General features: G+C 37.4%; 1 protein-coding gene across 1 annotated transcript in view; it reads left to right on the forward strand.

Moving 5' to 3' along the window:
• The window catches only part of LOC136843432 (uncharacterized), a 302,777-nt gene that overhangs the window by 53,779 nt on the left and 224,724 nt on the right, over positions 1-24,274 (forward strand). Inside the window, exon 2 of the mRNA XM_067111910.1 lies at positions 3,370-3,499. Within this exon, the coding sequence (XP_066968011.1) occupies positions 3,417-3,499 (83 nt within the window). The 5' untranslated portion in view covers positions 3,370-3,416. The remainder of the gene's footprint in view (positions 1-3,369; positions 3,500-24,274) is intronic.

A 24,274-nucleotide genomic window follows, 5' to 3' on the forward strand; every position in this document is an offset into this window, starting at 1 on the left:
TATGAGGTCATTCAGCGCTGAAACGGAAATTGACAGTAAAATGGTTTGAAAGGTGTAACAGGAAGACAACCTTGCAGTTGCATTGTTAGGCGAGGGCGGAGGGCAAGATGGAAGAAAGAGAATATGAAAGGAGGTACAGTAAAGGGAACAAAAGAGGTTGCAGCTAGGGGCCGAAGGCACGCTGCAAAGAACCTTAAAATTTGATCAGCTGATTAACTGGCTGACAAAGATGACTGTAGGGGCATCGTCTTCTCCGAAAATGATGACTGAATATCGTAAAAGTGGTTTGGGCCATGAGTCATCTAGTTGTGTGATGCTCGTAGGGCTCAGATAAAAAAAAAAAAATTGTGAAAGGTTACATTTGGTAAGGTTCACACAACGCCAGCAAGGGCACCGAATCTCTCTTTTGCTCTTGTGATGTTTGGATAGCTGCTTTTGTTGACTGGTTTTTTTCAGTGTAAGGTTTGCCGCCGTGTCTCCCCTGAATATTATCTTTATATTGACGTTATTTAATCTCCGGATCGTCATGGTTGTTGCTGTAATTTTATAATATGGTAAGTAATTTTTCATTTTTTTTTCTCTCCTAATAGTTGTCTGTTGATACTTTTTTCTTCTCTTCCACAAAGATATAAACATGTCCTTGTATCTTAATAATTTACCTACATTTTTATCTATTTACTTTTTTATTATTTTTTTATTTATTTTTCTTTTCAAACAGCTGATCTCTTCTGTTTGTATATCCCTTTCCCTTCTGTTACTTCTTTCAAATGAACACCATATTCTTTGGAAGCTTGAATTTCAAGTCATTGACCCCTTTGGGTTTGTTCCATATGAATAGGGTTCATGTTCTGGATACCACTACTACTGCTACTACTACTACTACTACTACTACTACTACTACTACTACTACTACTACTACTACTACTACTAATGATAATAATAATAATAATAATAATAATAATAATAATAATAATAATAATAATAATGTTCATCTGTATCCGTCTGCCATAAATTCTTTCTATTGACAGAGTCTTTCCTTTCCTTTTGGATCAAGCCCAATTTTCTACATGAAGTAGAATTTCAGAGCCATGGAGGCCAGAGGAAGGGAAAGTCACCAGACGAAGCACTATCCTAATGACCACATCTGCCAACTGTTCTCTTGAAAAAGTGAACAGACTCTGTCAGTTGGATCACTTTAGTTTGCTGGACATGTCGACAAAGTCATGGTCGACATCATTACTGTCATCACACGGTATTGCATTTGTCATCATTGAATATTATTGCATGTTGGATGTTCTTCCTTTTGCAGCGTGAAGGTCATGCAGATTTCCCTCCTGAAAAAAAAAGACATTTATTATCTATTTTCCACTTCCAGTTATCAATAAGCAGATGCTGCTCTGGAAAAAAAAACTTAACGAATCATAAAAAAAAAACTAAATCTAATGCATTTATAGAATCGCAAGAAGTATATAAGAGCTGCCGACATTTCCCTGCCTTTAAAACCTTCGCTTCTGAGAAGCAATCGTTAATCCGATCTGTATCGCAAACACTGGTCATTTTGTCGTATTGAGAAGGATTACCTTCGTTACGCTAACCATTGTAAGAGATTGTTGAACAAGTAAGCTCTTCAGTAGCGTAAAATTATATTTATTTTTTTTTGCCTAAAATTTTTTTTCTTTACATTCTGTTGTACTATATTAAGATGCATTACAGTACCTCCTTTACTATAACCATTGCAAGAGCTGCATTATTGAACAAGTAAATTCCTCAGTGACATACCATTATATTTACTGATTTTTTTTATAGGATGGTAAATTTCATTATATTATCCCTGCAACAGTTCCAATGCTAAGCAGGTATATTATTCTTCATTACACTCCATTGTAAGCTTTACCAGCAATGTCATCTTTAGGCGTTTTATATCTCTGTGAAGAAACGAGATTTCTCAGAAACGCTCAGTATTTGACTAAACTGAGGATCTCGTAGCTTCATGCAGTACTTCAAACCACAGTATCTCTGCATTTCCAACTCCTCCTGCTCTTCACACGCTCTATCCTAATCCTTTCAGTAACTGGATTTTCGTCTGGAGCGTTCAGCAACCACATTATTATTTTCCTTTCCTGAAAAGCCTGACCTACTTCTCCGCTTCTTTTTGTTTATTGTCTACATTTAACTTTCTGGACACTCTTGTGCTCCAGACTCTGTCATGTTTATTCTGCCTTTTTTTTTTTTTTCTTTTTTTTGCCTATCCATGATTACGCTGGTTTTGATGAAAGGAGAAAAAGAGAGAAAGCAAAGAATGGGACAGGTCCCACCTATTAATGACTCGTCGGTTTCGCTTTATTCTGCTTTGATCCATTATTTTTAATTGGCTGTAAGAGTTCGTTTTATCAGGCTTCACTGCACCGTCTTAGTTTTATGTTACCACTTTCTCCTCTCGCGGACTCTCACGCTTGTCTGTGTATGTCTGTGTGTGTATATATATATATATATATATATATATATATATATATATATATATATATATATATATATATATATATATATATCATTAATAGTTAAAGAAAAGTTAAAGAAAGAGAAATGGCATGTCACAGAAAACTTGCCCTCTTTTTTTTTTTTTTTTTTTTTACAAGATTCATTCTCGCCTCACTTTTTTTTTTATATTCTCATCTAGTTCTCACATCATATCACCTTAGAATTTAAATGCGAGCCATCAGGGAAATGTTTTTTTATTATCTTCTGTGCACGCCCAAGTGCATTTAAACTCGTGGTAGGGAATACATTTTGAGAATCTGAAAACCTAACGGGCGCTGGTTTAAAGTAAGAGAGGATTCATCCAACACAACCAAAAAGTTTATCGTAAATAAAGAGCGAATTCTAGAGAGAGAGAGAGAGAGAGATTCCACCTAAAGACTAACAATATCGTGTGCGCGTGTGTGTGTGCGTGAGAGAGAGTGAGAGAGAGAGACTCCAGCTTCACCAAAAGATTATCGTAAAAATATTGAGAGAGAGAGAGAGAGAGACCCCACCAAAAGACTATCTGTGTGTGTGCGTGAGAGAGAGTGAGAGAGAGAGACTCCAGCTTCACCAAAAGAGTATCGTAAAACTATTGAGAGAGAGAGAGAGAGAGAGAGAGAGAGAGACCCCACCAAAAGACTATCTTAAAAATATTGAGAGAGGGAGAGAGAGACTCCACCAAAATACTATCTTGAAAATGTTGCGTGAGAGAGAGAGAGAGAGAGAGAGAGAGAGAGAGAGAGAGAGAGAGAGAGAGAGAAACTCCACCATAAGATTTTGGGAGAGAGAGAGAGAGATGGTGACCTTGGGTGTAGTAGGCTTCACGTTGATCGATTTTTCTAATTTCAGGGGCAGGTGTTGCTCTTCCGCGTGGTCGTGTTGATGTTGCCTAGGATATGAGGATGACGGTCATGTTCACCTCACGTAGCAATCATCAGGAGGTCTGTTCCATATCCTTCTCATCCTTCGCTTTTCCACGGTGAGGCCTTGCTACTTTAGGATGCTTTTAAGCTTTAGTATTGTTTCTTCCTTCTCAAGGATGATTGAAGCGTATGCGTCTGCTGTCTGTGTGTATATTAAAGCGTGTGTTCGTTCCACAGTAGTCAGGTTATGCATCTGCTCCTTGTACGCGCGTTAGAGTGAATACTAATTATTAGTGTATTAGAGGTATTGCATGCTTTTAGGTGCATGTAAGGACATATATTTACTCTTGAAATATGCGAGTACAATAGAGTGAATACCAGCTATTAGAGTGTATTAGAGGTAATGCATGCTTTTAGGTGTATGTAAGGGCATATATGTAGCTCTTGAAATATGCGAGTACAATAGAGTGAATACCAGCTATTAGAGTGTATCAGAGGTAATGCATGCTTTTAGCTGTATGTAAGGGCATATATTAGCTCTTGAAATATGCGAGTACAATAGAGTGAATACCAGCTATTAGAGTGTATTAGAGGTAATGCATGCTTTTAGCTGTATGTAAGGGCATATATTTGCTCTTGAAATATACGAACACAGTAGAGTGAATGCTAGCTGTTAGAGTGTATTAGAGGTAATGCATGGTTTTAGGTATATAAGGGTATATATGCTCTTGATGTATATATGAAAGTGAATCGTAGCTATTAGATTGTATTCAAGGTAATGCATACTTTTAGGTGTATAGAAGAGTATATACTTCCTGACATTGTATTAGACTGAACGCATTCTTTCCACGGAGATGTATTGAAGGGTATTCACTCACTCTTTTCTCCATTTTCATAATTTTAATTGTAAATATTTAGTAATTGTTCTCATGGTATGAATAATATTATAAACGCAAACAAAAAAAAAGTCATCAATCACTTTCCAAGGTGTACTCCTGAATGTGTAAGTAGTTTAGTTCACGGACATTGACAGAGAAACAGACTCCCGTGATAGACAAGAGGAGAGTGTCTTTCCAGTCTTCCCACGAGATGGAACCCGCCGCTCCGATCCGATAACCCACAGTACTGCACCTCCGTCCTATATGGCGTTGCAGTACAATAGGGAGAGAGAGAGAGAGAGAGAGAGAGAGAGAGAGAGAGAGAGAGAGAGAGAGAGATGAAATCATTTCCATTCGCTTTCCCTTTTGTCTTCTCTTGAGAGCCTTCTGTTTCGACCCAATAGAACGGAATTGGCCACCGCAGAGGATCATTGCTGGCCGTCATCACAGTCAACATCATCGCCTTCATCATCATCATCATCATCATCATCACGTCTATGGCTACTCTTGCCAAATTCATCACGATCACCCTCCTGGCGATGAGGTTACCGCCACCCGACGCTCTTCCCCAAACTTAATCTTCCCGCATCCGTTACATAAATATTGATGACGCAATTTCTCTTTTACGGCGCGAAATGTCGATGCTTCAAATTTAATCCAATTGTCACCGTGAACTCCATTTGTCCATCACTCTCCAGTTCTTTGTTTTTTGCTTTGTTTTTCTTGGATGATATAGGTAGACGATAAGGGGGCGGGGGTGTTGTTTTGGCTGTGGAGGGAGGGGTTGGGGGAGGGAATGTGTGATATCTCGATACAATTGACAGTCCCGTTTTCTGTGTGATTTACTGTCATGCCACATCTCAGCGACGTGCACTTTTTGGACGCAAGCTTCCATTATCAATTGAATACAAATTTGGTGTTGTTCACTCGTGATGCGCTCGTAGAATATACGCGTAAGAACATAAGTTTACTCACTTAACTTTAAGAAGAGATATGAAAACCAAAAGAAAACTTGTCATTTTAAATCAAAGGAATGTTGCAATACTGCTATCGCAAGTCAGAGCGCAGATTATATTCATTAAAACTTTAATTTGGAGGCTTGAGATATATATCCCTCTCAGAGTCTTAGTGAATGCGCTAATAGGATTGATGGAATGGAGGTAATGGCGAGAGGGATTGAGGCAATAGATGAGGAAGATGAGAAGTAAAATGATAATCTTGTCTCCAAATAAAACAGGTTTTTCTCAATGCCTAAATAATTGAGGGAAAATCTGGAATCATTCACTGGATAAACTAATCAGTGCCCGTGGAAATACTGGAATTTGGTCATATTTTCTCCCATGATTATTTTAGTACCAAATTTGACTACTTCACTTAGAGTATATATATATACACATTATATTGTATATTATATATGTATATATGTGTGTGTGTATGTGTTTTAGTAATGGGTGTGTGTGCGCGCAGAGAGAGAGAGAGAGAGAGAGAGAGAGAGAGAGAGAGAGAGAGAGAGAGAGAGAGAGAGAGAATGTTAAAAAAAGATCCTTGCAAGGCTTCATTTAATCAGAATGAATATTGTTGCGCTTGGAGATAGGGGACCCTATTGTACTCGCTAACGTACACGTGCATATGTGTGTGTGGTGTGATTGTGTGCGTATGTGGGTGAGAGAGAGAGAGAGAGAGAGAGAGAGAGAGAGAGAGAGAGAGAGAGATACGTTGATGGTTGGGTTATAGGTGTTACATCTCAAGTCAAAAAATGTTTTTTTTTAATATTTTATATTTTACAAACAAGCCCTAATCCATGAGAGGAGATGGCACAGAGAAATACGTAGAAAAAGTCACCGTCCTGTTCATTCATCCATTCATTCACCGAAAATCAAGGTTGAAGTCCTTCTGTAAAAACATTTCACAGTTCCCTCTACATGCTGACCCCTTCCTCCTTTGCATTTCGTGCGCCCTAGTTTATGGAGGGCTATGCCCAATGGGAATTGGAACCTAACGTTCTCTTCTTGCCCAGGCTTGAAGAAAACGAGAAAAAGGGAAAGGCTCTTTTAACGCAACCTCGATCTTTGTTAACGAATTTGGTGCCTTTTTTGTCCTTAATCACCAAGTTCCTGATTCTTATTTTTCTCGTGAAATACCCACTTTTATTCTGTCCGCCCTCACATCTTAAAAACTACTGACGCTAGAGGGCTGCAAATTGGTATGTTGATCGTCCACCATCCAACCATCAAACTTACCACATTGCAGCCCTCTAGCCTCTGTAGTTTTTATTTTATTTAAGGTTAAAGTTACCCATACTCGTGCGGCTGGCAACGATATAGGCCAGGCCACCACGTGGTTAAAGTTTCATGGGCCGCGGGTCATACAACATTATACCGAGACCACCGAAAGATAAATCTATTTTCGGTAGCCTTGATTATAGGATGTACAGAAAACTCGAGTGTGCCGAAGAAACTTCGGCGCATTTTTCACTTTTTTTTCGCTATTGCAGTTTCATTTCTTTGAACACAACGTAATGCATAATGGAGTTCCTTCACTTATTTTGCCAAGATAAGGTGTCGTTGTAAATCAGTGTCAGTCAGTGTCCCACAAAGATAATCCTGGTAGAAAAACCTGAGACCTTGTTATGAATATATTGTAGGTCCTTTGCTGAAGTTTACTGGACTCTCACATTGCATCTTTTGGACCACGTTTGGCACCCAACAATAGAAGGGTAAGTCTGATTTTGAAACCTTTTCAGCTGCTTAAATAACATTTTGTACGTGCCTGTGCGTCTGTGCCATTATAACTTCCTGCCCCTTGGGTGCAACATTATAAAAACCTAGAAAAGAATTTTGTAATCTGGTGGTATAATATGTGTATGAACTAATATGTATGTTCATGCAAGTGCATGCCTCTAGGTGCATGGTTGTGTATAATTTTGTTCATGAAATCTCTTGCTTTTAAAGGGTATTTTTGCGAAGACAGCACACCCTATGTGTAGATGAGTATATGAACATATAATATATATATATATATATATATATATATATATATATATATACATACATATATATATATATATATATATATATATATATATATATATATATATATTGACACAGTAGTGAAGGGGTTCTGTACTTAAGATTATTAAATTAAGTTAGGGAGCATAAAATTACTATAGTTAAGATTATATATATATATACATATACATATATATATATATATATATATATATATATATATATATATATATATATATATACACATATGTATATATACATATATATATATATATATATATATATATACAGTATATATATATATGTATATATATATATATATATATATATATATATATATATATATATATATATATATATATATATATATATATATATATATATATATATATACAGGTATATTTATGAGAAGACCAATGAGGCTGACACACAGTGACCTAAGGTAGTCCGATCTCAGCTGAAAAGAGAGAGAGAGAGAGAGAGAGAGAGAGAGAGAGAGAGAGAGAGAGAGAGAGAGAGAGAGAGAGAGAGAAACTTCTTCGCATCACACAAATCTCGTACCCCGTTTGCTCACATTAATCGCGACTGGAACCAAGCACCTCCATCCAACAAGTTTGTCGAGCTTCATAACTAAAACATGGATGCTTAACGTCTCTCTCTCTCTCTCTCTCTCTCTCTCTCTCTCTCTCTCTCTCTCTCTCTCTCTCTCTCTCTCTCTCTCTCTCCCCCCAGTGATTTAGCAACTGAGGAACGCATGTAATACTTACCTCTTTTGCATAATTGAATCGCCTATTAATACATTTCAATTCATACTAAAAAGAAAATACTCATTTGGCCCGATGGTCTCTCTCAACAGTCACTGATTGGTTCTGTCATTAATGGAAATGAATTGTTTTAAAAAACCTCAGTTGAGAGTATTGTAAGTTGAATTCTAATTAACGATACTGGTATGAAATGATCCTTCTTATATATATATATATATATATATATATATATATATATATATATATATATATATATATTTATGTTTTTGTATGTATGTATGTGTATATAATTATATATGTGTTTATCTTTGTTGTATGCATGTATGTTCAGTATATGTAATTGCATATTTATGTGTATATATATATGTAACTACCGTATATATTTATGTGTGTATGTACACGTGTAAGTATTATTTATGTGTGTGTGTATTTGTATATGTACCTCTGTATATTTGCTGCTTACATAAGGTTTGTCATAATTCATATGTTGGGATTAACAAGAAACCAATCCGCTAATGGATGACTTTGAAGAGCTGTGACATATAGCAAGGGAAATCTGAAGGATTAGAAGTAGAGAAACGACAAAAAAAAAAAAAAAAAAATGGGTGCATAGTCATAACAATCGCTAACTTTTGTCTTTGTTGCTGAACTGTGAGTTCTGAAAGTTTTCGACGCAAAGGAACAAATATTCATTCCCGTCTTTTTAGCTAGATGTACGATTTTCACGTGTTGGTTCCTCGCTCTCGCTACGCGTTTCTGTATCTCTTTCAGTGCAGTAACTAGCTAATACTATAGCCTTACGCATATTCAACCAGGTTGGAATATAGTCTCCCTATAAAGGACGTTGTGCAGTTGGAACTTCAAAATTTCAAGCGAAGATGCAACGCATTATTACTATAAAAAAATTCTCCTTGTGTTTTAAAAATTTGCAAACTTTTCATCTGTTTATCTATTAATATTTTAAAGTATTTTTTTTATTTTCTGATAACTGATCTCTTCTTTCTTCATCTCCTATTACCCTTTGTTATGTCTGTCAAATGAACGCCATATTTGTTGGAAGCTTGAATTTCAAGTCAGTGGCCCCGTGGACTTTTTCCCTATGGATAGGGCCCATGTTCTGAATAATAATAATAATAATAATAATAATAATAATAATAATAATAATAATAATCTTGAAGTACAGCAATTATCCTTATCCAAACATTGGATTGCTTAGCTAAATAGAGAATAGAATATACAATTTGGGCCGACGGCCAAGCACTGGGACCTATGAGATCATTCACCGCTGAAAGGAAAATTTAGAGCAAAAGGTTTTAGAGGTGTAACAGGAGGAAAATCTCGCAGTTGCACTATGGAACAACTGTTAGAAGAGGGTGGAAAGTAAGATGGAAGAAGGAACATGAAAGGAGGTACAGCAGAAAGAATGAAAGGGGTTGCAGCTATGGGCCGAAGGCACGCTGCAAAGGATCTTAAGTAATGCCTACAGTGCACCGCGCGTGAGGTGCACTGACGGCACTAACCACCGCCCCTCCCCGTTACACAGCTAAAGAAATGTTTCGGGAGGTTGAGATGGGGAGGGGACCCCGGGGGAAGCTACGGTTGGTAAATTAAAAGAGAGAGAGAGAGAGAGAGAGAGAGAGAGAGAGAGAACCAGCTATTGTCTAACCTTTGTTACGAAACGTTTTATATGGGATTTTTGTATTTTTTCAAGTGTTTTTTCCTCTCTTTTGTAAATGGAAATGTTCTCGAGTTTTATTGGTAATCTTTGTTTTGTTTTTTGATAACTGTAACGATAAACATTGCCTGCTGTTGGGTGTATATACTTTATTTTTAGACAAATATTTGATAAAACGCAGGGCGATATTGATCGGAGAATAACTTACTCGTCACGCCTTATTTCAGTTAGTGTAGAGTATAACCACCTACAGTAAGTGTACCTGTAGGTAGCTGAATTGATTTCCGATTCGTGCAGGTAAGTTTTGAGGTCGGTAGGTAAGCCTAAGGCAGCATTTTGCTGGGGTATATGAGAATACTGACATGCGAGTACATACAGAGAAGTTGGAAGATGTTTAGGGGAAACAGGTATAGAGATTTAGGTATCCTCAGTTGAATGAAATTGAATATAGAATTTAGGCCAAAGGCCAAGCACTGGGACCTACGAGGTCATTCACCGCTGAAACGGTTCGAAAGGTGTAACGGGAGGAAAACCTCGCAGTTGCACTGTGAATCAATTGTTGGGAGAGGGTGGAAAGTAAGATGGAAGAAAGAGGTTATGAAAGGAGGTACAGTAAAAGGAACGAAAGGGGTTGCAGCCAGGGGCCGAAGGCGCGCTGCAATGAACCTTAGGTAATGCCTACAGTGCACCTCACTACTCCCCTACGGGGGATATCCTCAGTGGGCTCGTTGATGCTAGTGGAAGTGGCTTCATAACTTGTTAGGTGTAAGTATCCAGGCAGATGGGCGGTTAAACGGGCGGATATGGAAGTATCTGCAAGAAGGCGTTTTGTAATGGCGTAGACGAATGTTGATAAGCAGGTAAAGTAAGGTTGATAAGTAAATGAAAGTGTTACGAAGTATATGAGAGTGTTAAGAAATATATGAGAAAATCCCGCTTAACCTGTGCAAAGAATTTCCTGGAAATAAGAGGAAGTGGAATAAAGGGAAAGAGCGGTGAGCGGGACTATTTTCCATTTGGAATCAGCACGAATCCACTGGTGGTATAAGAGTGAGAAATACCCATACAGTACCATGGTAATGCCCACACAATACCCAGTAAGAGTTGCAAAGTGACACTAAAATATGGCTCTCTTGTACGATTTTACTGCACTTTATATCTTATGAATGAAAGATTTTTCTCGTTTAATCTTCAAAGCTATTCTTAATTTCTTTTTTCTAACTTTCGTGATCACTGAATTTCATTCGTTATAAAAAGCTGGCATTCGTGCCTTCTTCATACTGATACTTCAGGAGATTGCAGGCCTCATATTATGGTACGAACGATTATGAGCGTGTGCAAGAATCGATACAGATTCACAGTTCTCCTTCTGTTGTTTAGGGAATTCTGTTGAGATGATTCATATTGCTTTGTGAAGCAATATGCAGTTAACTGCAAATACCAAAGCAAGAGAATCAAGGCAACGAACATTAGAAAATAAAGGCCTTAACTGTTCATATAATTTATATGTATATGTATAAATATTTATTTATGTATAAATATAAATATAAATATATATATATATATATATATATATATATATATATATATATATATATATATATATATATATATATATATATATATATATATGTAGAATCTACTGTCACTATATATATATATATATATATATATATATATATATATATATATATATATATATATATATATAAAATATGAAGAAAGGAGCAGACACTCAAACAACGGGCAAATTGGAGTAACGGAAAGGCGTTCTTTTTTTTTTTATTTAATAATACACCGACGTTTCGTATCTCTTGATATATTTTTCAGGCCTATATTATATATATAATATATATATTATCTCTCTCTCTCTCTCCTCCAGTACGATTGGCTCCTAATTCACATTCGCAGTTTCTTATTTATTGGAAGTAATCTCAACAAGCACTTCTTCTTCTTCTCAGCAAACCCTCGGAATTTTCCAGACCTACTCACCTTACCAACTGATTTTATTGTCCCACCCAAACTCCGGTGATCGTACCATCAAGATAATACAACGCTGATTAGAAATCCAAAATTCCAATGTCTGATTCCATCTCTTAAGAAAATTCAAAGTTTTGCAAGTTATGAAACTGAGAAGGAAAATTCTACAACAGTGGACTTTTGATTATTATTATTATCATCATTATTATTATTATTATTATTATTATTATTATTATTATTATTATTATTAGATGAAACCTATTCACATGAAAGTAATATTATGAATGTTGTGAAAGGATTTCAGTTTCTGATCGACTTATTTTATTGTTACACTAGGGCGAGTGAATGCTGCTTGTGAGATAACATTCATTGTATTTGCTACCACGTCGTTCGTGCTTCTTTGCTTGCCGCAGAACAAAAAAAAAAAAAAAAAGGATATTGAGCTTAGTAACTCATGTTAAAAACTGCTATGAACATGAAAGCAACTGACTGGTAAAAGAGAGAGAGAGAGAGTATATATATATATATATATATATATGTATATTTACACACGCACATATGTATACACACACACACATTACATTCCTTCAGTTAGGTGTCCTTGACCATCAAGTGCTCTGATCAAATCTCTCTCTCTCTCTCTTACCAGTATGTTGTTAACATTAGTTATTCAGTGCTGTTGAAAACAAAGAACACACACAAACGCATATATATGTATACATTATGCATATATACATACACATGCATACGTACATTATACATATAGAAAGGGAATCAGGAAATCATAGCATGTGCTCACAGAGCTTATTTGGCAACACCAGTAAACAACAAATGTTTATAAAACCTCAACCATAAAGGTGCAGAAGACGCAAAAAAAAACAATTAACGTTTTAAATCTACGTATTTTAGAAAACGATGCTTTTGGTGAGAGAGAGAGAGAGAGAGAGAGAGAGAGAGAGAGACGTATTCATTTATGCTTTTATAAGAGGCAACTTTCTATTTAAACAAAGAGAAGAGAGAGAGAGAGAGAGCATAGAGGTTTTCATTATATATTCACAGAACTTTTACATAAGTACCTAAAGGATCAATACCAAAAATATGAGAGAGAGAGAGAGAGAGAGAGAGAGAGAGAGAGAGAGAGAGAGAGAATTAACTATCACCACTCATAGATAAAGTAACCAAACCTTCAATATCGCGGTAAACAGATATTATTCAAGTTCACAATTGTCTTCTTAAAATGAGAACGCCTTGTTTAATTGATGACAGTTATGCGCAATCACGCTCGAGAGTGCTTCTTTGAGCAAGCAAAAAGGAAGGCGGGGGGGAGGGGAGAAAGGCTCGGTAAAAAAGTGGTTGGAATTAGTAATGAACCAATGACAAGCTAACGCTTTTTTTTTTCTTATATATATATATATAAATATAAATTATATATATATATATATATATATATATATATATATACTGTATATGTATTCTTTCAAAATTAAAAGAATCAAAATACAGTTAAAAACAAACATAAGGCTTCTTTAACAAACAAAGAAGTCAGACTGAATCTTTCTTTGAACAAAGAAACAAATCAGACTGACGCATCCGGTCTCATATTAGATTTCAGTAGCCATCACGTTTAGCATGTGTTTAGACCTTCTCATAAATACTTGGCTGAATAAATATATCTTAAATATATAAGAAATTAACCAAGACGGTTATCATTTAGAGAACCAACAAGTCTTTCGAGCAGTAAAAAAAAATATTGGGTAATCAAAAAGAAATCAATAAATAAATAAAGGAAGATATAATCATTCTGGGAACAGCACATTCTCTATACTGTTTGCGCCCAGTTTCAAAATATATCAGCTTTGCGCGGTAGTCATGTGATTAGTGCTCTCGAGCGATTGCTTTCCACAACGAACACTTCAGCAACGCCATTCATGGATGCTTGAGTGTCATTTGAGCATCTATAACATTCTCTCTCTCTCTCTCTCTCTCTCTCTCTCTCTCTCTCTCTCTCTCTGTGTGTGTGTGTGTGTGTGTGTCTTTTAACAAATGCGGGGAAATAACGATAACATCGAAGCGAGGAAGTATGGTCGTCCATTCCACAGCCACATCTCTTCGCAACATTTTCAGCGTGGATCTTCGACTCATGAATATATAAAAAAATGGTGAGCTCCTCTGTGATGATCTTCGAGAACTTGCAGCACCATCCATCGTACTATTTATCTAGATCACCGCTTCATATCAACTTGTTATGCGCTCGCTTAATCAATAGGTGTAACTTCAATATCTTAAACACGAATTCATTAAAGGCGTTAATTCTACATTTAATTATACAAGACCACTGGTAGTATACTGTGCTTAGCATTTTCGTTCCTGGGGAAAAAATATATATTTTTTTTCGAGTAAACGACATGGAGTGTGGCGATCCGTTGTTGGCAAGAGCAAGTAGTATGACAACCTTATCGTTCGAAGGTTTCTGGGTAACTAAAGTCTTCTCGTTCTCGCTCTCTTGTTGGACTTGGCTACGGTACGGCGGCCGCTCCAGCTACGGGGAGAGGTTGAGAATGGCTGAGACACAGCTAGAGAGAGAGAGAGAGAGAGAGAGAGAGAGACAGGACTGGCTCCGTCAAGCTCCACACACCACTCACTACTTATACCCGTCTCTCTCTCTCTCTCTCTCTCTCTCTCTCTCTCTCTCTCTCTCTCTCTCTCTCTCTCTCTGCCTGGAATCTGTCGCCTCATGTGTCGTTCATTTATACATACATGCCCATCATATGTCAGCTGCACAGCTTTACCAGAAGTTTTCAGGAAGTGTCAATATAGAAGTAACATGCACGTGTTTGTGTGTGTGTATATATATATATATATATATATATATATATATATATATATATATATATATATATATATATATTTATATATATATATATATATATATATTATATAAATATATATTAATTTTATTTAGAGGAAAAGCTTCTGTTAAAATTGTTTATGAAGAATATTTTCTCTCTAAATATTCAATTATAAGGTTTTACGAGTCGGTAGAGTTCTTGGCTAGCACTCTGCTAGGCCCGAGTTCGAGTCTCCGGCCGGCCAATGAAGAATTAGAGGAATTTATTTCTGGTGATAGAAATTAATTTCTCGCTATAATGTGGTTCGGATTCCACAATAAGCTGTAGGTGCCGTTGCTAGGTAACCAATTGGTTCTTAGCCACGTAAAATAAGTCTAATCCTTCGGGCCAGCCCTAGGAGAGCTGTTAATCAGCTCAGTGATCTGGTTAAACTAAGGCACACCTTTTTTAAACAAAGAGGCCAGTGGGAAGGAAGCCTAATGACCTTTTCTAGCCCAGGCCTGAAAAAACTGATATACAGAGATGTGAGGCTAATCCACAAGGAAACTGATAGACATTTCGGATCCTTAAAAGAAAAACAAGAGCAGGGGGAGAATTCCAAATCTTGACTGCGGATGGAAAGAAAGTCAGTGAACCGTGCAGTCTGAGGGCTTTAGAGTAAATGAGGTATAGAGATAGCTTGACGGGTGCCATGTGGCCATCCGAGACACAAATTATCCAATTCCAGAGAGGAAAAATAAAAGCAGGGAGAGAAATAAGTAAGTATACCTTAGTTGAACCAGACCACTGAGCTGATTGACATCTCTCCTAGGGCTGGCCCGAAGGATTAGACTTATTTTACGTGGCTAAGAACCAACTGGTTACTTAGCAACGGGACCTACAGCTTATTGTGGAATCCGAACCACATTATAGAGAGAAATGAATTTCTATCACCAGAAATAAATTCCTCTAACTCTTCATCAGCCGGCTGGAGACTCGAACTCGGGCCTGCCATAGCTTGACAGCAGAAGGAAAGAAACAGTCGGTGAACCGTGCAGTCTGAGGGTTTTAGAGTATATGAGGTAAGAGATAGCTTGACGGGTGTTACGAGGCAATCCGGGGCGCAAATAATCCATCAGATAATAACGTCTATGAATTTGATGCTAAAATCAATATTGGTTAACGACTTCCCAACTCGTAACCCTAAAACTTCGTTATGAACCTATTTCATTGCCTAATGATTTGATAATAGAGTTTCGTGGAGGGCGAAACTGGTGGTTGGGGGGGGTGTTCAAATACCGTAGAGTTTTCATGCCAGTACAGTTATGCCCAAGACGATTCCTGGAGAAGAATTAATCCACGTATTTAGAACTGTTTTTATTTCAGTAGGTCAAACGTTCGTTTGCATAATACAATAGCATTAACAAAGGCTGAGGCAGGTATATTATTTGTTATGAATTTATCATACTGCTTCTTCTTCTTCTTCTTCTTCTTCTTCTTCTTCTTCTTCTTCTTCTTCTTCTTCTTATTATTATTATTATTATTATTATTATTATTATTATTATTATTATTATTATTATTATTATTATTCAGAAAATGAACCCTATTCATATGGAACAAGCCCACCAAAGGGGCCACTGACTTGAAATTCAAGCATCCAAAAATATGGTACTCATTTTAAAGAAGGAACAGGTGGTAACAGAAATATGAATGCTTGGTTATGCAACACACACATACACACATACACACACACATATATATACATAGAGAGAGCGAGAGAGAGAGTCTATTAGCACTTTCACCGCATATGAATATAATTTTAAAGCTACAGTGACCTCTTAACTCCTCTATTTCCTCAAACTTCTAAGACGCAGAAGGTGTCCCTTCAGTGTTGGGATAATATATATAGTTAGAGAGAGGCTTCCCTAACTACCCAGGGCGCGCAGAAAGGGTATAAATCTATTACAGCTCATACATATACATTCCCTGTCGAATTCGGATACATTTTATTCGAGCTTGAATGGCCCCATTCCATCTGTCTCAGTGTTAAAGTTGAGAGGTTATTGTGGCTATTATAAATAAATATGTATTTCGAGAAAGTGACTTTTAGATATTATAACATATATATGTATATATCAGTACACACACCCACACACACACACACACACACACACACACACACACACACACACACACACACACACACACATATATATATATATATATATATATATATATGTATATACAGTATATGTATATATTTATGTACACACACACACACATATATATATATATATATATATATATATATATATATATATATATATATATATATACACACATAAATACGGCAATAACGTTGATTTGGTTAGCACAGCATTTAGATGAGTCTAAAACACTGTTAACAGAAAGGAAATAAAAAAAAAGAAAAGAGCTCAGGCAAGAGAGATTAAACATTACATTTCTAAATTCGTTGTTTATGAAAGAAAAAGGCTATTTTGATTTCCTAACAACGATTAGAGATGAGAAAAGATGTTAACGTTTGCAGATTACAAGACTGTACTTGATAAGCATACCCTTGCTCGATTTCCTAACAAAGACACTTGGTATCGCAACAAGAACAACAACAACAACAACAAAAACAGCAAAATCTAACGTTTACGTTTTTCAAGAAGCCGCTGATAAAGAAACTAAAAGCCATTTTTTGGTCTTGAACGTCCGGGAAATGCTGGGGTCAGTCCCGGCTAATCGGAGCGTGCTGTACATGATAGCTGCATCCGGCAGGGAGAGAGAGAGAGAGAGAGAGAGAGAGAGAGAGAGAGAGAGAGAGAGAGAGAGAGAGAGAGAGAGAGATTTAGGTTTTATTGGTTAGTGACATAGATACATTGATAGGGAGAGAGAGAGAATGGTAATACTGTTGCAATATTATTGGTCAATGACAAATTGTGAGAGAAATTATTAACTGGTTTATAATACCGCGGGTATGGCTTAAGAGAGAGAGAGAGAGAGAGAGAGAGAGAGAGAGAGAGAGAGAGAGAGAGAGAGAGAGAGGGTGGGGAATATGTTAAGCTGGTGTTGAAATATTACTGGTCAGTGAGAGGAACTGTTTAACTGAGCCCAGCAAAACTAAATATGTCTGAATGGAAGGAGGAACAAGATACATTTTGTTTTTAACTGCAAACCAGGTAATCATTGCAAGATTGTTTAGATAAAAGAAACATATTTTCACGAGTAATTAAAGGTCAATTTTGTATTGGAAGATTAAATATTACAAGATTATAAATATAAAACGTGTCACTGACTAGCTCTGTCTCGACCACGACTTGGCTTCATTACTAGTTGTTTTTACAGCACAGTTCATCATCACCAGCCAATTAAACCAACTTGAGAAATTAGAAAAAATCACTTGATTTAATGGAAAATGATTAAAACAGCTGTGACCATGATTACTACGTTCCTTCGAAGTCAAGAGAAGTAACAAAAGCTTGCGAGTGTTGGAAAGACACAACGAACCAAACGTTGAAGTTATTGCTAACAGCCCGTTACCACACACACACACACACACACACACACACACACACACACACACACACACACACACACAAAGAGGAAAAAAAAGGCACAAAGTCGTAAAGGCAAACAGGACCTGTCTGTTTGCCTAATTTGGGCTCTGAAGTCTTAGTGAAAAAAGAAGGAAAACTGGATGTGAAGTTTGAAGATGGTCGAGAAATGTGAATTCCTGAGTCTTTATTCGTGTTAGAATGTATGTGACAGGTTTACTGTTGTTCTTTTATTTTAGCAAGTTGGGCGTTTTCTTTATAATTTTGGCTAATTTACCTTTGAAAAGAGAATTTTCATGTTCTTGTTTTTCGTTCTAACTTGTGAGTGGATTGGAAGAGAGAATCACTGTTAAATTTAGCTATTTGTAACTTTTCGCAATCTGACTAAAAAGGTTGCGCAGGTTTCAGAGGCAAAAATACAAATGAAGCCAAACGAATGCAAGACCTTGTTGAAGCGTTGACTGTTTTCAAAGATTTTGCGAGCGTGTCAGTAAGCTAATACTGTCAACAGCTAGAGGTAAGCAATAAGGGATAAATCTGTGACCCACTCCGCAACGGAACTTTGTTGAGTAAAAAAAAAAAAAGTACACTGAGAAAATGAGATAGTCTTGTGGAGAATATGAGGTTTATGTGTATTTACCCGTGGCAAAACTATTCAGAGATCTCCACCAAGAGAGGTAAGCACTCCCCTAGATGAGCCCCATTCAGCCATAACAACTACGCAGCAAGCAGCAGATAGCAGAGCCGAGTGTTGCAGCAGGAGAGGCAGAACGTTCCTCCGTACCACTTACATGACTTCCCACGTGTCAATCCTTAACATCATAGAAAACGGAATGCTCGAGAAGGCCAGGAAATTGCATTCAATAAAGCCACAGTACTCTTAACTCGGCGGCCTTTTTTTTTTTTTTTCATTTCTCACCAACCTTGTAATTAATTACCAATGTCATTATCTGTTATAGTAATGCATCGTTTTAGCAAATTTCCAAATTGTGTTGGTCTAGTCACATCGAAGGGAGAGTGAGTTGAAAAGTAATGAAATATTTAGCCTTTCGGTTTCGCACTGCCGAGATGACTAGAGTGACGTCACGAAACGCCGCAAGATAGGGTTGCGTTGCCAGAGAACTTTTCTCCGAGTCCGAAGGGTTGCGTGACTGAGCTCGTATTGGTTGATTTACGTGTGTGTATGTTTGTCTGCACGTGTTCATGTTTATAATATTCCGGTCTGATCTCGTGTATTGTATTTTGTAAATGGAAGTAGATTACTAAATGATATTTATGACCAGGAAATGAAGACTTCAAGAATTGTCCTGTTATTTTTCTTGCGCTTCCACACGCGAGAACGCACACACATACTGTACATACATACATACATACATGCCTATATATATATATATATATATATATATATATATATATACAGTATATATATACACATACATATATATACTGTTATCCCAAGCATTGAAGCTTCAGCCGATAATATTTCGCCATACAACATCATCGCGCTAACAGTTGCCAACTTTTATTTATTTCTGAATAACAACCACCGTGAGTTTTCAATCCCTTCTTCCCTCCCATACCAATCACCGGAAATTTTTTTCCTTCAATGACTCGTGAGAACTACTGTGAAGAGAGAGGTGTTACTAAAGCCTATGTGTTGGGGTTGGAGTGGGTGGGGGAAAGATGGGGGGGTTGGTTCAAGGGTTTTGGGGAAGGAAGGTGACAAGGATTTGAAGTGAAAGGGTGGGTGACCAAGCGCATTTCAACGATTTCGCTTCACTTCCGTTCGCAAAACCGTCAAGATCGCGATGACTGGAAATGAAGCTTAGCATATACCCAAATATATATATGTATATATACAGTATATGTATATATATATATATATATATATATATATATATATATATATATGTGTGTGTGTGTGTGTGTGTGTATATACATATATTATAAGCATGTACAACTACCCACTCAAACAAACATACCCACCCTCTTATTCACAAACTTGCACAAAAATACACATGCACATACTCAACCCAACAAGTATATATTTCTACGCATGCCTGCTTGAAAAGTATTCACATAAACACAAACAAACGAATGTTGTGGCGTCATGAAAACAACAAACGAGCAGCACTACGGAGCCTCGTAAATGAATTGGCTTAATCCCCCCCCATTCCTGAGCAAACAGGTACGCCCACGTATACACAGCCACCAAGAACAGCATGCACTGTCATAGGACATCTATACAAAAAAACAATGACACAAGACAGTTATATTGTGCTTTTACAACATGTAGACAGCAAGGTATACTTTGGTAAGCAGTGTCTTTGCAGGCACTAGTAACGTCCTCCTCACGCGGTGCACTGTAGGCATTATTGAAGGTTCTTTGCAGCGTCCCTTCGGCCCCTAGTGAATAACAGTGAAGGGAACCCCATCCATTCCCTTTACTGTAACTCCGTTCATATTATCTTTCTTTCATCTCAGTTTCCACCCTCTTCTGACAATTGTTTCATAGTGCAACTGTGAGGTTTCCTCCTGTCACACCTTTAAAAACCTTTTTCTCTCAATTTCCCATTCAAAGCTGAATGACCTCATAGGTGGCAGTGCTTGGCCTTTGGCCTAATTTTTATATTCCAGTTCTAGCTAATAACGTCATACGCTCAACAGAATGACCTGACAGCACGCACATAAAAATATTAACTACTGACTGTCAGTCATCAGTCATTACTCAGTCAGATAATTATTAACATAAAGACCCAGGCGTAAACAAACGAAGGTCTCGCCTCCTTGTTGTCTTCAACGAGGACAGTTGTTGATTAAAAACAAACTTTCAGACGGTATTGATTCTCGTGACGGACACAGTTACGAAAGTCCAGAGTGATAATAATTGAATTGAATCGAATTGAATATGGAATTCAGGCCAAAGGGCAGGAACTGGAACCTATGAGGTCAATCAGCGCTGAAACGGAAATTGAGAGTTAAAGGGTTTGAAAGGTGTAACAGGGGGGGGAAAGCCTCGCAGTTGCACCATGAATCAGTTGTTAGGAGAGGGTGGAAAGTAAGATGGAAGAAAGATAATATGAAAGGAGGTACAGTAAAAGGAACGAAAGGGGTTGCAGTTGGGGGCCAAGGACACGCTGCAAAGAACGTTCAGTAATGCCTACGGTGCACCGCATGAGGTGCACTGGCGATACTACCCGGCTACGGGGCGAAGTGATAATAATGCCTTTTCGAAAATCCATCCGGGTTTTAAGTTCGGATCCGTTTTCCTCTGAAATATTTTTCTTAAATGTTTTCTTCACTGATTACGTCACTGTGCTTCTCTCACTAAAGAAAATATTTCTCTGATTATTAATTAAGGCTTTCGTCACACTTCCTTTGCTAGCACATGCTAATAATCTTATCCCGGAATGTAGTGAAAATTGTAAGAGAATCATATTCTCTCTCTCTCTGTATAATATATATATATATATATATATATATATATATATATATATATAATACATACATACATACATACATACATACATTTACATATATATATATTTATATATATATATATATATATATATATATATATATATATAGAGAGAGAGAGAGAGAGAGAGAGAGAGAGAGAGAGAGAGAGAGATGGTGGGGTTCGTTCCTTCACTGTCTTTGCCATTCACTTGCGGTCGGTCGCAGCTAAATCATTTCCATACTGTTAATAAATATGACTGTTTTATCTGAGATGTAAATGCCACGAAGAACAGAGCCTCGTCAGTTATTTAAAAGAGATCGATGGAAGGAATTGGTCTGGAAACGAAAGGTCAAAAAATACGGCAAAAGTTTGGCCGTGGTGCTCTGTTCACTGCAGGAGCATTCTGTTGAGAAAGGTATACGATCGTTTCAAAAGCAAAATCATTTTACTTTTTTTTAAAAAGGGACAAAGAAAGAGAAAACGTAAAGAAAATTGCTCTTCATTATTCCCCCTCTCTCTCTTTTAATCCATCAATCACGCTGATTCCAAATCGCACCCAACAGGTTTCCAAGCTCTCTCTCTCTCTCTCTCTCTCTCTCTCTCTCTCTCTAATGAAGCCTGTCTTGCATGTGGGTCTATATTGATCTGTGAGATTATGCTAACAATAAGCGTTTGAAATCTACAATCATACTTAGGTCTGAAAGGGTTCGGAGCCCTTTCATGTCTTCCCGCCTAGGGCCCAAAGGCAGGTAGCATCAAACGAAGCGTTCACGTGAGTCCGTGAGCTAACGCAAAACGTCCATGCTACCCCAAACTGTAGATGGTATGTCTATCAGATAGTTAGATTCAGATACCTGAACTCACTTTGTGTAGACTGATATCGCTTTCTGGGGATGATGGAAATGAAGAATGTTGTCCTAAATTTATTTTGAATGCTTAGACACTGGAGTTTATCAAGAAGAGATACTCTGTAGGAACAAAGACAGCAGGAAATCTTTAGTGAGTCGAGACCGCTGGGGCTGTTCATCAGCCTTGCAAGCGATGCGAGATCACCGTGGTCAAGGCCAGACAGCGAAGGCTCTGCATACCTTGCTGACGTCACTAATAAACATAGTTGGAAGCAGTGCTCTAATAGCAAGAGTGACTGTTTCCTTTCCTCTCCGTTTCTCTTTCTCTCCTCCTGTTGCTGAGGGCGTTATACCGTACTCATATTCATTTGACTCGTATGCCTGTATATACAGTATATGTATATATATATATATATATATATATATATATATATATATATATGTTATATATATATATATATATATATATATATATATATATATATATATATATATATATATATATATACATACATACATACATACATATATTTCAATTATGTGTGTGTGTATGTATTTGTATGAATTTATACATCCATATATATATTTACAGTATATATTTGTATATCGTATATCTATGTATATTATTTATGTATATTATTCAGTTTCTCCTGGACGAACCTTTTATGAAGAAAGCTCATATAACGTTAGGTACATCGTCCACCTACACAAGAAGCTCATTATTAGCGTGTCAGCCTCCCTCAGCCCCCTACACATATTGCATCATTCACTTCCACTTACACGCTCTTGCACTTCCGCGATGTAAGACTCTTCTTTCTTAATACGTCCTTACCTCCGTCTGTCTAGTGCACTCTGTCATTCTCGCCCCCTCTCTCCTAACATTTCAGAATGATACACTTCTCAGCTTAAAAATCCCCGAGTCGGGGTCGCTGTTTTTAATGAGCCTCCTGCGGCTGTTTCTGTCTTGAAATGATAAGTTTTGACAGATGTTGTACGAACGGATGCCCTTTCTGACTCCTACCCTCCCTAATATTTTGGAAATATATACTTCAAACATGCCTCGTCTATTGTTTTCACATTACCATTCCATGCGGAAACACTCGGATCCATTCTTTCACCTACGATAGCCACTTGGTCATATCCACACCCCTCCACATTTCTCACCCATTCAGTTTGTCTTTTGTCACATGTGCTGTGCAGACGATTCATCTCAACATCTTTTCCCATGAAAATGTTTCAAAAACTTTTGATCACTCTGAGCAACTTCGTGTCACATCCTCAACATCTTCCAAATGGCCTACCATTCTACGATAAGCTTGACATGCACGCTTGTTTCCCTTGACTGTTTCATAACTAACACTTGATTCACACGCCCCTGTGCTTTGTCTAAGCCCACGCTGCTGTTCCATTATTAATCATTTGTGAACTTCATTACTTCTCAGTGAAAATCGTTACTATTCACCGTCCCTGTTATACTAAGTATATAGCATTGTGATCCTGTAATTCTTATAGCCTCATCTGTTAATTTACCTTCCCGCTTACCCATTTCTGTGGAACATTTCCCCATCTTCATACCTAATAAACGCTGGTACTGCAACATCTAATCTGTAATCCCGTCATGGCTTCTTAATTGGCTTCCTTAAGTCTCACACAGTCACTTCGAAGGCCAAGACTCACCCAGTCACTTCTGAGGCCAAGTTCTGCTCGCTTCCCCCCAAATCCCCCATGGAGGCGGAGCTTTGCCTACCTCTTTATTGCGTCAGCAGGTGAATTGCCATAATGAGCAGGAACCTCTAAGATACGTCATCGCCTACGTAGTTACCCCAGATGGGAGGCGACTCCACCCAGTTGGGTAGACCTTATGTGGTTCAGCTCCACCTCCCTTCTGTC

Source organism: Macrobrachium rosenbergii, chromosome 11 (genome assembly GCF_040412425.1).
Source record: "Macrobrachium rosenbergii isolate ZJJX-2024 chromosome 11, ASM4041242v1, whole genome shotgun sequence".
Taxonomy (NCBI): domain Eukaryota; kingdom Metazoa; phylum Arthropoda; class Malacostraca; order Decapoda; family Palaemonidae; genus Macrobrachium; species Macrobrachium rosenbergii.